Source organism: Mastigoproctus giganteus, chromosome 10, assembly GCF_048544385.1.
Source record: "Mastigoproctus giganteus isolate SK-2022 chromosome 10, ASM4854438v1, whole genome shotgun sequence".
NCBI classification, from domain to species: Eukaryota; Metazoa; Arthropoda; class Arachnida; order Uropygi; family Thelyphonidae; genus Mastigoproctus; species Mastigoproctus giganteus.
In genome coordinates, this window is record NC_143584.1 from 111289902 (window position 1) to 111306666 (window position 16765).

General features: G+C 33.9%; 1 protein-coding gene across 3 annotated transcripts in view; it reads right to left on the reverse strand.

Moving 5' to 3' along the window:
- LOC150079221 (uncharacterized) overlaps positions 1-16765 on the reverse strand; it is a 229452-nt gene that overhangs the window by 44170 nt on the left and 168517 nt on the right. For all 3 annotated transcript variants that reach the window (XM_090383647.1, XM_090383648.1, XM_090383649.1), the window contains exon 8: positions 5017-5451. In XM_090383647.1, coding sequence (XP_090239773.1) covers positions 5017-5451 — 435 coding nt within the window. The remainder of the gene's footprint in view (positions 1-5016; positions 5452-16765) is intronic.

Here is a 16765-nt window from a genome sequence, read left to right on the forward strand (position 1 = left end):
TTGTAATCATCAGTTATTTGGCTTATAAAACACTCGCTCTCATTTTTGTTTTAAAAGTGCTTATATCACAGCAAACTGACTAGAAGCAATGCAAGAATCACTTACCTGTGCCTGCAGGTCTAGTTAATCTATTAGTCTGTATCCTCTAGAGCACAAGCAAATAATTAGTCTGTGTATTCTCGATAGCATAAGTAAATATTCTTGCACCCTTTCTATTTAAGTGGCGCCTCCGTAGCCAGGTGGGCAGGAGCAGCAGTGCATAGCACACGCTTATTGATTAGACCAGGGTTCAAGCCCGTGACCACCAAATACGAAGGATGCGGAGAGGTCAGGGAATGACCACCGCATATCCCCGGAGCAATATGGCCTTAGTTGTTAATGCTCCTAAAAACCAAATAACAACAACATCTATTTAAGTGTATCCCATCCCAGTAAAAAAAAAAAAAAAAAAAACAACTTAACAAGCACAGACCACATTGAGAAAAATTCTACCCCACAAGCCTTGCACAATCTCACCAGGGCCAAACTGACTGACAAGGCTCTCTCTCCTATCATGTCTGGGCAGAATTGCAGATACTTTTAAATTCAATCCTAACTCACTACTTTTTCAAAACATTGCTCTCTACTTGTTAAGCAGGTCCTCAGATCTGCTAATCTTAATATCATTGTGTACAACAATGTGTACAACAATCTTGTCTTTTGTGCCCTTAAAAGGAGATGTATGCTCTGCAATGTCATCTACTTTTGCTCTGGCAGACACACAGCTCCTATTTCACCTATCCTTCTTGCACAAGATATTTCCTGTTTCCCTGACAATAGCCACCAACAATAACTACCTCCTATGGGACTGGCACATTCAGCCTTGTAGATTGCTGCTGCATTGCCTGATGCAGCAAGTGTGAGCTCTAGCATTGAGTTGGGCAGCTGAGAGCTTGATGGGGGACCCATTTTAATTCCTTCGAGATCATCTATCCTACTCTTCAAACTCTTATAAACACCCATCAGAATGCCAAGTTGGTGCCTAATTTTTTCACGCTCCCTGCACCAAATACATACACACACAAGATATCCTCCCCAGCTGAATCATATCCTGTTCTGTGCTAGTTTGAGACAATAAAAATTGGTGACTTCGAAGCATGCAGTTCATAACTTAAGGTTTTTTTGTAAGGTATTTTGGTTTTTATTTGACTTTTTATAATTATTTATATAAGTATTACTAAACTTTGTTCTTAAGAAGCATATTGGAATAATTTTTGTTGTGAATTAAATTCCAGCCCTTAAATTATGCCTAAGGAAATAGGCAATTTGGGTAACTGCCAATTTATTTAAAGAATGGATTCTAAATTGTTTTTGCCAACTGTGGAAACTATTTAAAGTGGAAAAATCTAGATTTCAAAATTTTATTACTATTGGATAACACGCTAGACTGCCCAAAATGTTGAAGTAATGTTCCTACCACCTAATACAACTTCTTTAATTCAGCCATTAGATCAAGGCATTATATCTACCTTTAAAACTCATTACATCAGAAAATTGTTATATAAGATTTTGGAAAAAATTGATTCCGAATCTATTGAAGTGATGGAAATATTTTGTAACTGTTAACTGTATAGGAATCATAGCTTTATTGCTCAAAGAAATAAAACTGTCAATATGTGCATGTTGGAAAAATATACGGTCAGAGTCAGTTCCTTCAGGAAATATGGTTGAACCAGCAGAAAACTGAATCGTTTTGATAGAACCTCCTACCAACTTAATTTTTATTAAGCTAAGCTGGTAAGAGGGGAAGATTTTGATGATGACTACTGAAGGCATTTCAGAATTAATGGTAGAAAAAGAGGCTGGCAAAGCGGATTTGATGGAAATGAAATCAGAGGTTGTTGTTGGGTTTTTTTTGGTGCAAAAGCAACTTTGGCCATATTGCACCTATCTATTAATGTTTAGTGACAAGAACGTTTATATTTCTTAAAATGTGATTTATATCTGATCAAAATATCTTATTAATAAGTAAATATATTTTCAATGTTGGAGTTATTGCCTAGGATTTGTGATAAGGTCAGAGAATCTTGGAAATTTATAGGGAGATGGAAAGTTGATTGTCGTGCCATGTGGTATTGTGGACATTCTATAAGGAATGTGTTTTACAGTGAGTTGACAAGAACAGTGAAAACATTCTAGAGAGTTTGCTTTAGTGAGTAAGCAAAAGTGCGTGAGATGTGTATGTCCAATGCACAGTCTGGTTAAAATGACTTCTTCGTGCCGATGTTTACGAAGACTAATTCCATGGCTGAAGTTCATGTTTTATTTGAAACAGTTTGATTCATTTTGCCACATTTGTGACTACTGAGTATGGAGAATTTGTTTTATAATAGGCCTGACATCGGAGGTAAACCAAATCCTCTGAAGCAGAAGAATTCAGAGGATGATAATGCAGATAAATTCCGAAGCTCCAAATTTTACACTAAAAAGCATAAACTTAGCCGAGCAATTAGAATCTTATTTTTTGAATGCAGATCCTTCGATGGAAGGAACAAGCTTCCTAAGCATTTTTGAAGCTCCCTTTTGAACTTGGGAGCTTCAAATATGCTTAGCTCTATACCATGCAATTTATGTACAAAGATCTATCAAGAAAAAAGTAAACAAAACCCAGAATACTGATATTTCAATGAGGCAGAAGATACACGAAATCTATATGCTGCAGAAGAAAGTTCAGAAGGTGAAGATATTCTGCAACCAAGAAAACGTTCTCATTTGATTGTGCTTAGCAGCAATGAAGAGGTAGAAAATAAACGAACGTACATTAACTGACATATGTATATCACAGTTTGTAAGACTGTTTGTTCTGTTATTACTATTTTTAATAAAAATTAAGTTACCAATAGTTATAAAAAAAAAAAAGTATTTTTGTTAGCTTTTGGAACGTAACTCCTCCTCCCCCCCCCTGTATTGGTTCTTAGTCCTGTATAACAGTTTCGAGCTACACAAGATTAACTACCGTGTTATATGAGGGTTACCTGTACTTCTCTACCCTCACGCTTGACCACTACTATATACCAACTTGTTATGCATGTGATGATAAACTGTTTGCCTTTGTGAATTCTTCTGCTTGTATCCTGCAGAATTTTGGGCTACAAAAGTGTTAAACAATGCTTCATGAGAATCAAAAAATAGCATTACATCACTTATTAATAAGCAATTTTGATATGGTATGCTAGTTCTCAGCATATAGTAACATTCTTGTAAACAAACCCTTTTGCAGTAGACCTTTTAAGAGTGCTATGCTCTGTGGAGCAAGTTATTTGTAAAAATTTTATATTTTTGTAAAATATGTACATAAATAGTTTAAAATATTTGAGTGCTATATTTCAACTTTACTGCCCAACACCAGAAGTAAAATTATCATCAAAAACAAATTCTGAACCTGAATTCCAGAGTAATCCTTCAATTTTGGCTTTTGTAAGCCCTAATTGGATAACTGATGTCAACATCGGAAATCTTTTCCTGTGATTTTCAGGATGCCATTATTATAAATGGTGTCTACAAGTGGTTGTAAACAGAGATAAGAGATGGCAGCATGTACTAGAAAAATTAAAATAATTCATACATAATAGACACTGTTAGAAAAGACCTTCAAAATGTAAATCTACATATGTACTACCCAGAGTGCACACACACATGAAAAAGATCTACGTGAGTACTGCCGAAAGGGTTAAGTATAAGAATTAATTTATTAATATACAGTATGCTGTTTCAAATGTAGATATGCTACTGTAGAACACTGATGCTTTAATGTTGGTAATGATATTTATCTCTCAAACATTATCAAAATGAAGACTGAATGAACTTTCATTATATGAATTTATCCAAAATTTTCATTCATTTGCATTATAATTTTATAAATGCCTACATGTTTTTGGGGAACAATCTGAGACACTCAAAATAAACAAACAACAATTGCACAAAAGCATAACATCCTATTGGCACAAAAGTCACCACACTACCGTACTACATGTGGTTAAGCACTGAGTGGCCAAGTCTGGAAACTTTTGGCTTTCACTTCATATGTAAAGGATGTTTTCTCTTTATTTTAAAGTGTATCGAAATGCAGATGCAATATCTTTTTTGGTGGAACAGTACTCATAGAACACCAGTTAAAATACACTGACCTACAGATTCAAAATCAGACTTTTTTTCTTGGTTCACCTTATCCTTAATATCAAAGAAGAGCATCCTTTATATATGGGAGTTCATGCAGTTTTTTTCCTTCTTTAAATATAAATCTGAACATTCATACTGAAAAAATATGGCATTCAGATTTTTATTGAGAGAAAAAAAAAAAAAAAAAAATATATATATATATATATATATATATATAACCCTGCTGAATATAAAGCTGATAATTCATTAATCATATTACATTATTAGAGGGCAACATAAAGACTAACTTACCTTTAAGCACTAGAAAAGAAAAATGAAAGCTTAGTGACTCACCAGTTCTTTTGAAATGAATCATTTATAGAATTAATAAGATTTTAATGTAGGCAGTTACTTGCCTTCAGTGCATTTTTCTTCCTCAAAGGAGTTCATAAGAATTGTAGCTACTCTTTCATAAACTTAATTTTTAAAACTCTTAAAAAACAGACCCACCACAAATCCACATATGTTCTGAAGGTGGTCATTAGTGTACTGTGTTTGAAATTACATATGCTTGATGGGTTGATTTATTCCACAAGGTTAAAAAAAAAAAAAAAAAAAAAAAAAAAATTATCCCACATGGGAGAATCCTACAATTTCTGCCCAAGTAACTAACTCAGCACAGGAAAATCGTAAAAATAGGACCTCTAATTAGCAGTAGGTTTTAACCTTAGAACTTTCCACTAAGCATGCATAATTCATTACTAAGCCACAGAGTGTGTTCTGGCTTAATCATAAGGATAACTAGGATCTATACTGGTGCTAACTTAACATTTCATTAAACCTTAGTTGCTATTAGTTTAATAGAAACAGTTTTCTTGCCTGATCAACTGGAGGCTTTTCTGTGACAGTCTCCTCAACTGGTATAGAAGCAGAAGCAACAGAAGCATTATTAGGTTCACCACCCCCAGCAGATTCTGAAGGAGATGCACTCTGAACAGCCTCCTGTTCTTTCTGTTTATCAGGATTCTGTTGTAATTCATCTTTCTGTTCTTGCTCAGTAGCCATTAAAATGGTACTAGTAGAATTAGAAACGGCTATATCACCTGCAGCAGGTTCACTAGAAGCAGCTGTAGCACTTTCTACATTGTTAGAAACAGAAGTAGCTTCTGTCTCTGATGCAGATCGATTTCTTGGACGGGGTTGACCTCTACGTAAACGACGTCGCTGAAGACGGAGCCAGAAGGGAGGTCTCCTCCTAGGGCCTTGGCTATTATTTTCCTGATCATCAATAGTATCCTCTGTATCATTTTCCTGCTGCAAGAAAAAAAAAAAAAAAAAAAAAAAAATACTCCAATGATAACAATATAACTTATAAAGAAAATTGTAAAGTTAAATAAAACAGTTGGTGGATGTAAAATGTATCAAATTAGATTATACAACGGAGTCCCTTAACTTCATGCAAGAATCATCCCAAAAGTAAATGGATACTTTTGGGATGAAAGTAAATGGTTTACCCAAGAGTAAACTTTTCACTATGGTATCAGCTGAAATTTAGACTTTAATTAGTTCTCCTTGAAGTTTTTTTTTTTTTAGTGTAAAATTCCTGCTGAGAAGATATCTTGATTGTCAGCTCAGAGTTTATCATGAACAGCAACAATGCAAATCAAAGTAGCAAGAATGTAGCTAATGAAAATAAAAAAATATATATATATATATTAAAGAAAAACACTGTTTACCTAAAGGAATCCTGCAATAATATTAATTCAATAAAGATTTGATTGTAACAGTTACACAAATAAAAAACCTTCTGACTCTGCCTTTTGTCAACTGTTTATTATAAACTGTAAAGATGAATTCAGAGAGAAGTAAAATGAAGTCCCCATGATACAAAAGTTGATGGAAGTTATGCAATGTACATAAAGCAAACTTCAAAATAAAGGGATTTGAAGCTGTTTATATGTAATTTGTATGACATCACAAAAGTAACATGAATTTGAGAGGGAAGACCAAACATTGTATTAGTTAATATTAAAATGTACTATTTTAATCTACCTGGCATAATTACAATTTTAAAAAAAATTAATGCTAGATTTAGCTTTATTAAAATAAGTAAAGTACAATGGGCCTTTAATATCTGTCAACTTCCCTATCTGCCATCCACCATTTAGCATCATTATTTCATTATCCATTGTTGGTTCTCATATCTGTTGTCACTCATAACATCATACATCCGTAATTTAAATTAGTGGTTCCCAACCTTTTGTCACTTGAGTTGCACATTGATTAAAAAGGCACTATATTTGGTTGGGAATGACAGGTTTAAATAACACACAACTACTTTCATTGTTTTGCATAATGGTAAAACAAATATTACTGTAGTTTCAAAATATAACATTCTAACATGAAAATATTAAAACAGCAATAGTTTGTACTAAAATGAACTTTCAAAATATTTTGTAAATATTTATAGAAAACTCCCATTTCCAAAGAGAACACTGTTTACAGAGAAACCATGGTACAGGAGACAATTTTATAAACAAATAATATAAAAAAAAATTTTTTAAAGTCAATTCCTACTTAGGTCAACAAAGAAATTTTATTTTAGTTACTTTTTATTAAATAATTACAATTAATATAAATATATATATACATATGACAGAATCACAATATTAAGTGGCAAAATAGAAAGCAAATTTCCTTGCAATTTTCCATTCTATATATGGTGTTGGACTATTATTTTTATTCACATGTTTCATTTTCCATTTTGTTCCCTCCTTGACTCAGACTAGAACCCAGAATGAAAAAAATCTGAAAAAGAAATTTTTTTCTAGCGATCTACATGCTTCGCCACTGACGGTATTTATTCCTAAATTTATATCCTGCTAAATATCTTATATAAGAGAAATTTTCTTCTCCCATATAAAACTAAAATTATTTAATTAAATTTAATTAATGAATTAATATTTGAAAAAACTGTATTAACATCAAGTGTCATCCACTACAAGTTTAAAAAAATGTATTTGAACTTGAGTGGATGAATAACAAAAATTTATCAAAAAATTGATTTTCGCAAGAATTGAACTCTCATTCTTCACCTTCACGTGAAAAATACTGAAATCCTTTCATTTTACCGATTGAGCTACTGCCTGTTGATTTCAATTTTATTCCTAAATTTATATCCTGCTAAATCTTATAAGAGAAATTTTTTCTCCCATATAAAACTAAAATTAATTAATTAAATTTAATTAATGAATTAATATTTGAAAAAACTGTAACATCAAGTGTCATCCACTATAAGTTTAAAAAAATTTATTTGAACTTGAGTGGATGAATAAAAAGTATTTTATTAACAATTGAAAATTTGAACAAGATATATAAATATACAAATAGGGAGAGTGTGAACTAATAGTAGGAATTGAAAATGAGCCTCACTGGATATATTACACAACTAAAAGGCATTTTTAGGCCTACTTTAAGTGGTCAAAATATATAAGAGTAAACACCAAAATTAAGAGGACCTGTGGGTTACAAACGGAACAGGTGTAGAACTGTTCCAATTGATGCCTCTGAAGATTCAAATTCCTTCATAATTGCATAAGATTTGACAAGCAGACTGCCTGAAGTTCAATAAGTTGGCAGCTGTGAGGGAAGTTTTCACAAAATTTTTCGAAAACTGCAAAGCTTATTATTCCTTGGAACAAACATGACAATAGATGAAATGCTAGTCGGATTCAGGGGGAAATTGTAGAATTAGGCAATATTCCCTCAAAACCTAACAACAAGTACAGCATAAAAATTTCGTATGATTGATGCTAAAGTTCTACAGACGTTAAACCTTGAAATCCATGCAAGGAAACAGCCTGGTGGTCCGTACTACTTTAGCAACAAATCAGTAGGTGTTGTTAAGAGGCTTTCAGAACCTATCTTAAGACTGGGTGTAATATCATGCTAATAATTGGTTTCCTGATATTCAATTAGTAAAAGATTAAGAAACCAAGGCTGTCATTGGTACATTACAAAATAAGCCGCAGCTTCCGCTCAAGTTTGATGCCACCAAAAACAGACAAGAAGTCTAACTTGTTTGGGTCCAACACTGATGGCATAATGTCACATATTCCAAGAAAATGTGAAGAAAAAAAAAAAAAAAAAAGTTACTGATTTTAAGTATGTATTTTGATAAAACCACTGACCCAGATTCAGAAAAGTATGAAATCATCAGGCTAAAACAGCGCCAAATTGGGTTTGGATGTTTTTGATAAAATGACTGCTATTATACATAGCAGTCATTTTATCAAAATGTAGCAAGAAACACAAGACCTAGCATATGGTTGTTTTATTTATGCCATGCTCAATGCAAGTGGGATAAATGGACAAATTATCCACACAGGAGGAAGTTTTTTTTTGAGTAGCTTAGTCACCAGTCTTGTCTGAGGATATAAGATTGTAATACTGGGATCCACAAGGTGCTTCATTTGAAATTGAAGGAGTTTTGACAAGCTTTCCACAAAAATGCTTGTAGATGCCAATAATCTCAAAGAGTCCAACACATCTACTGAAAAAGAGAAAATTCTGTTTGGCATCATCATCAGCCATTTTCAATCCACTGCAGGATGAAGGCCTCTCCAGCAACTTTCCAGTTCCTTCTGTTTTGAGCACTGGCCATCCATTTACTACCCAAAAACTCATGACTTTCATCTACGCATCTCTGCCTTTGTCTTCCAGGTTTTCTTCTAGCTCCTCTTGGGTACCATTCTGTTATTTTCTTAGTCCATCTGTCATCATGTCTTCGAGCTACGTGTCCTGCCCAAGACCATTTTAGTTCTTTAGTTTTGATAAGAATGTCCTTTACTTGAGTTTGATGCCTAATCCATGTGTTTCTCTTCTTATCTAATAGTCTGATTCCCAATATATTTCGTTCCATTCTTCGCTGTGTAGTTCTCAGTTTCTCTTCCATTCTTTTGGTGAGTGCCCAAGTTTCATAAGTCATGGTGGGAAGTATACATTGATTCATTATTTTACGTTTCAGACAAACTGGGATATTGCTCTTCAGTATGTGACTATATTTCCTGAATGCTACCCATCCAAAATTTATTCTTCTTTTTACTTCCAACCATTTATCATTATTACAGCTAATAACTTGTCCCGGATAAGTATATGACTCCACCTTTTCAATTACTGCTCGTTCAATCATTATTTCCCTTTCCATGGCATACTTGTTCATCATTACTTTTGTTTTAGCCATATTCATCTTTAGTCCAAAATCCTTACTAACTGTGCATAACTGATTAACATTTCCCTCTAATTCTTTAGAATCGTGGCTTATGACCACAATGTCATCTGAAAATCGTAAATGGTTTAGGTACTCTCCGTTCACATTGACTCCTTTCTGAGACCAGAATCTTCTGAGAGCTTCCTCAAAGGCAGCAGTAAACAGCTTCGGAGATGTGTCTCCTTGTCAAACTCCTTTCTCGATTTTAAATTTCCTACTGTCTTTGTCTAGTCTAATAAAGGAGGTAGCACTCTCATATATTTTCTTCATCATAATAATATATGGGGTATCTATGTCTTGTCTTTCCAGTGCCCGAAACATTGCCTTATGCTGTATGGAGTCAAATGCCTTTTCATAGTCCACAAATGCCAGGCATAATGGCGTTTTATATTCATTTGCTTTCTCCATTAGCTGTGATATTACGTGAAGGTGATCCATAGTTGAGAATTCTGTCCTAAAGCCAGCTTGCTCTTTCGGTTGATTCTCATCAAGTATTTTTTCTAATCTGTTAGTAATGACCCTTGTGAACAACTTGTAGATGTGGGATAACAAGCTAATTGGTCTATAATTTCCAATTTTTGATTTATCTCCTTTCTTATGCAGCAAAACTATTATTCCATTGCTTAGGCGTCACACCTTCTTTTAATGCACTTTGTGAAGAGCCTTGCCAGTTTTTGTGTTATGTCTCTTCCTCCCAATTTTAACAACTCTACAGTAACTTCACCTTCCCCCGGGGCTTTCCGATTCTTCATTTTCTTCAATGCATGTTCTACCTCATCAGGAAGAATATCGGGTATGTCGTATGTGTTGCTACTTTGCAATCCATCTTCCCCACTGCTGGTATCATTCCCTCGCTCCTTGTATAATTCTCTATAGTAGTCTTCTGCTATTTGAATTATAGCCTTCTCTGCTGTTTATAAGTACACCATCACTATTCTTCAGTTTCAGTATCATTTATCTTTCTGTATTACTGCTCATGGCTGCTGATTTAAATCCTCTGTTTTCCCTTAATGCTTGTTCTACTTTTCTTGTGTTAAATCTTCTTATGTCCTCTCTGAGTCTCTTTCTAATGGCTTTGCATAACTCAGTATACTCAATTTTCTCCCTGTCAGTGTTTTTCTTGCTCTTCATTTGTTGTCTTCAGTTCATCATGACAAGTGTTTCTTGAATTTTTTCTTCTTTGGATTTCTGTTTCCCTATAGGTTTCTTGGGCTTTATCACTTTCAGAAAGTTGTAATATTCCTCGTCGATATCTTGATCCTGAGCAGTCTGCAGAAGCTGTTTGGCATATTACACAAAAAAAAAAAATTTTTTTTTCTCGTGTTTAAATGTGTGCTCAGATTTGAAATAATTTTTTTTTTTTTGTTCAATTCATAAAAATATGGTATGTTAACAAATTAAGCTTAAAAACATTAACAAAAAGTAAAATATAATTAAAACTTTAAATTCAGTGTGAAACTACTTGAAAAACGCATAAGTCAATAAAAAAAATTCTTGATGTATCTGAGAGTTGCATCGCAACCCACCACTTTCTTAATGGGACCATGACCCATTTAAAGATTTAAAATTGGCAGATCTGAGAATTTAATTAACAAATACAGAGAAGTGTTAAGTGAAAGTCTTGCCTACACATGATAGGACAGAGTACATGATGAGAGGCTTTTTAATCAATTCGGCACTGGACAGACTTTTTTTTTTTACAGGGATGTGATACACTTAAATAGGAGTGCAAGAATATTTGCAGATTTTATCAAGGCAGTGATAGCTGGGTCAGATGGACTACTAGCTTGGAGGGATATAAAAACTAACAGAATGACAGCAGCCACAGACACAGATGCAATCAACTTTTGCACTGCTTCTACTGGAACATGTAGCAGTATGAAAAAGAAAGCATCAGGAATAGGCTGTGTTAGGATTACCAAGTTAAAATCAAGTGCATGTAAACCAATGCTAGGAACAAAGTAAATAAGTTTTATGAATTTGAAGTTGTGGTAAAAAGTCATCAAATGCAGACATTGTGGAGATATCAGAGATGTGGTATCACTCAGATATAATTGATACAGAATTTGATTATGGGAAGTACAATGTAGACAGAAAGGGAAGACAGGAGAGGAAAATCCATGCTCTTAGTTAAAAATCTAAGGCTGTGCATCCAGTTGACACAGGTAGCCAGTGCAATGTTGAGTAGTCTGGTGTGGCATAAGCATTGAGAAAACAAAAATTAGAGTAGGAATGTGTTAAGCCTAATGACTGCAATGGGTATTAACAAGCAACTGTACAGACAAAATGGGCTGGCAAATCAGTATGTGGGAGATTCAACTTTTCAGACATTGACTGCAACTTACAGATATGTCACTCAACACAGTAACAAGAAGTTTCTACACCAGCATGTTAGAGAGAGACAACAAGAGCAATATTCTTGATCTGAGTATCAGCAGCAATCATCCACACATTAAGAATCTGCAGATAAAACACCCACTAAGTGGTAAGTGATCACAGTGTACTAATTTGGAATTTAAAGATATAGCTACTATAAAAGGCAAAGCAAAGGGTGCTTTCTTTTGTAAAGGTGACTAGAGTTTTTAAATTCTATGCAGGACCAAATGATGAGGATACCAACAGGAAATTCTAAATGGGAAACATTCAGGGATTTAATTGTAAAAAGGTACTAGGCTTTTTATATCAAAGAGATACTGTTCAAGGCTTTGATCTAAATGGATGTCAGATGTACTGATGAGACTCGTGGCAGGGAAGAAGAATGTGTGGGATGGGTATAAGTTATCAGGTGATACAGATATGTACAGTAGATATAAACCAATCTTAAATTAATCACAAAATGGGTTAGACAAGATAAGGCAGATTATAAAGAAGTCATCTTTCCAAAGGATGCAAAGAAAAGCAACTTCTCTACTTAAGTAAACACCAGAAGGAAGGGGTTGATGCCCATTGGTCCATTAGTTATGAATGGTTTAACTGTTTATGAACCTGCTCAGGTTGTTGACTAACTGAATAGGTATTTTGCTTCTATATTCACACAAGAGGAATTTAAGGAATGGTGGTGCCAGAAGCATATCAAATTTAACAGGAGGATCTACTATCCAATTATAATAAAAAAATAGGAGCAGAACAGGTCAGCAAACCCCTAGTCATAATTATGAAGGTATCTTTGGAGTCACAGGAGATCCCTATGAATTGGAGATAAAAGGGTGACATGAGTAAATAACATGTCAGCATGACTTATGTTGCAGTGCAAATAATGGAGTCACTGATTAAAGAAGTAATTCAGGCCAATCTGGACAGGAATACATTTATACTGCAGTCAATGTGTGACTTTGTTAAGGGGCCAATCTGATTGGATACTATGATATTGTGACAAAAGGAACTGGATGAAAGAATACAATTTTGACATTGTATACTTAGATTTAAGTGTAATGTGTAAAATAATAAGAGAAGTTTACCTCAACATAGTACGTAGAACACTTCTGTAAACGGAAGTGTTCTACGTACTACATTGAGGTAAACTTCTCTTATTATTTTACAAATACTGATATCAATGTAGAACGTATTCAGCATTACAGCTCTGGTTCATACTGTTTAACTTAGATTTAAGAAAAGCTTTTGACACTGTTGCATATAAAAGACTGCTGTATAAACTGGAGCAGTATGGCTCAAAGACAAGTCACTGCTATGGATAAAGGGATGGTCAAGTGGGAGAAGATAGTTATCAGTTGACACTGTTCTTCCTGGACGAATGTTATTAGTAAAGTCCCCAGAATTCAAGTGCTGGGCCCACTGTTGTAGCTGTTTTCAATATTTTTAATGATATTGTTGGAGATTTTTCAGGGCTAATGTCTAAGTTGGCAGGTGATACTAATGATAGTAATCAAGGTATGCTACTAATAAGATCTAGATAAATTAAGCAGATAAGTGGCAAGTGAAGTTTAATATTGACAAATGCAAGGTACTGTATATAGGCAGCTGTAATCCAGATTAACACACTGTGTAGTACCCACACTCAGGGTAGTGGAGAATGATAAAGATCAAGGGATAATCATACAGTAAAGACGTTCTCTGAGCGGTGCAGACAGGCTGCCAGGATAGTCGATATGGTTTTGTTGTTAATATAGAGGAATTTTGCTGGCACAGATAAGGAGGTGCTTATCCCATTCTTTAAGTCAATAGTTAAGTCATATCTTAAGTACTGCATACAGCTCTGGAAGCAGGTAGCATTAACTTAAAAATGGAAAGATGGTTTTGGTTAGATGTGGAGCAATTTGTCTGCAGCCAGCAGACAGTTGAAAAAAAAAAAAAAAAAAAAAAAAAACCACCTTTCATCTGGTGTTGTAGAACCATTAGATTAAATAAATTCAAGGAAACTGAACAAACTCTTAGAGGGGATGGACAGGTTATATGTCCCCCTCCCAAATCATTTGTTACTACTAATATTTAACATCCTTACACACACACACACACACACACACACACACACACACACACACACACACTGACGCTATAGCAATTGACAATGTGTGTATGAAAAGATTACTTCGCTTCTTTCCATTATGTTTATTTGAGAGTAAATGTATTCAGTTATGTTTTGTTTACCAATTGGCAAGTTTCAACACAGTTAATGAAATGCAGTTCAAGGAGGTAGCATTTTAATGCTTTAAAATTAGTTTTCTTTTTTTTTAATTTAATTATTTACCAAATGAAAATTTAAATATGCAGAATAGGAGTTTTTTTTTAAATTTTTTTTTTAAGCTTTAGTACTGAAATACAAATAGAAGCCTACAATTCTTCACATTATTCAGAATCATCCTTAATCATTAAACAACTATTTTAGTAGACAGTACTGTTAGAGTAGGTTATGTAAATATGTGTTAGTTGGAATATTCTATAACTGGACTTTAAAACAGGAAAGTAGCTAGCTTAAATGGCTTTATGGAAATAAATAATAATTATTCCCTTTCTAATAAGGGATTACAAACTATAAGTTAAAAATAAATAAAATCAAAGCATGTACTTACTGGGTGGAGTTCTATAACATGACCATGAGACCAAACTGAACCACTAGGGAGACAAAACTGTATTATACTGTGTTTGTTGTTACAGTAAACCCCTGCTATTCATGGGGGTTACGTTCCTGAGAAATTCCGCGAATACCAAAAACGTGAATACTGAGTTATGGCTCCCATAGTAATAAAGGAGTTCCGGTCCAAAGTACGAAATACAGTATATAAGAAAAACTAGTCTAAAATTGTGTCTATGTATGTATTATATGTACTTTCATAATATGACTATGTACATAGTGAAATGCAAGCATATGGCATCGAAATGAAAATAAGAAACAATTTAATATTAAATGTAATATTTATTAGAAATTTCAAACAAATCTTTCAAAACTTTGATCTTTTCACATTTCCCTTGTTTTTTGTAGCCATATTTTTGTATGGGTTAGAAAGAACTTGTCCACAATAAAGTCACTTTCTTCTGTTAACACACTCGAAAAAGTGTTTTACACTGCAAAACGGTAGATTTATCACTTTTGTAAGCATATAAAAGCAAATGACGAAACCTTCCATGACAAGCGCATAACACACACTGAACAAGGATTAGGGAGAAACATCCACGCCCATGTTTTTTTATGGCAGAAAATGTTCACTGCGCTTTAAAATTCACATTTTTTTAGGTTTCATTTTATATTAAATCAGCGACCGCAAATAGCAGGGGTTTACTGTATTTGGTTTTTAGGAGCATTAGCAACTAAGGCCATATTGCTCCGGGATATGTGGTGGTCATTCCTTGACCCTTCTGCATCCTCCGTAGTTGGTGGTGATAGGCTCGAACCCCTGTCTAATCAAGAAGTGTGTGCTATGCACTGCTGTTCCTTCCCACCTGGCTATGGAGGCGCCGTATTATACTGTGAAATTCTACTTAGAGAAATGTCTGGAGTACTTAATTCTCTAGAACCTGTTAAATACTGACTAGAGAACTGACCAAGCAGGACAAGAATAGGTAGCAGGTAAGAATGTCACCTGTGATGGGAGCTGGTTTGTATGAACCAGCTGTTAATTTTTTTTACACAAACAAATGTTATAACATGATCTCAAAACTGAACAATCTTAATCTTACAAAATGGTGTCAAAAATAATACAGAGTACAAAATAAACTTCAAATGCAAAGGAATGTGAATTTATAGTAGTTAAAGGGCCATTTCTATAACAGATAGGTCAAAGTTACGTTGCTATGTGCAAATACTTCTTATTTGTCTTCGGCTAAAGTATTGTAGCCTATGTTGTTGGACAAGTTCATCCTGATGCGAGACAAATGCATACTTTAAAATATTGTTTATTGCATTGTATTCTTCAACATGATTGTGTTACACTTTTTATTTTTAATAATCTAAATAGTAATATTTCATAATACAGGTAACCCTCGTATAACACTGCAGTCAGGTTCCTATAAAATCCTGTGTAGTGCGAAACCATGTTATATAGGACTAAGAACCAATACAAAAAGGGGGTGGTGTTACGTTCCAAAAGCTAACAAAAATACACCATGTTTTTTTATAACTATCAGAAACTTAATTTTTATTCAAAATAGTAATAACTGAACAAATGTCTTAAACTGATACATAGGTCAGATAATGTATGTTCATTTAATTTTCTTCCTCTTCATCGCCTCTTAAGTACAATAAAACAAGTGTTTTCTGTTGCAGAATATCTTCATGTGCTCTCAAAAAAAAAAAAAAAAAAAAAATCAGTAATCTGGGTTTGTTTACTTTTGCTTGATAGATCTTTGTAAATTTCATGGTATGGAGCTAAGCATTTTTGAAGCTCTTTTGAACTTTGTGTTCCTTTCAGTCGAAGGATCTGCATTCAAAAAATAAGATTCTAATTGCTTGGCTAAGTTATGCCTTCCTGTATGCTTTTTAGTGTAAAATTTGGAATCTTCAGAATTTATCTGCACCATCATTCTCTGAATTTATTTGGTTTACCTCAAATGCCATTTCCACCAAATCCGCTTTGCCAGCCTCTTTTTCTATCAGAAATTCTCAAACACCTTCAGTAGTCACATCATCAAAACCTTCCCCTTCTACTAACTTAGCAAGTTCTACTATCTAAACTATTAAGTTTTCTGCTGGTTCGATCATACTTCCTGAATGAACTGACTCTGGCCATACATTTTCCCAAAACTCATTTAATTTTGAGGGTTTCACTTTTTTGAGCGATAAAGCTATGATTCTGATAGTCCATAATTGAAAAATGTTTACATTCCTCCATCACTTCAATAAATTCTGAATCAATTTTTTCCAAGATCCATTGTAATGATTTTCTGATAATAAGTTTTAAAGGTAGA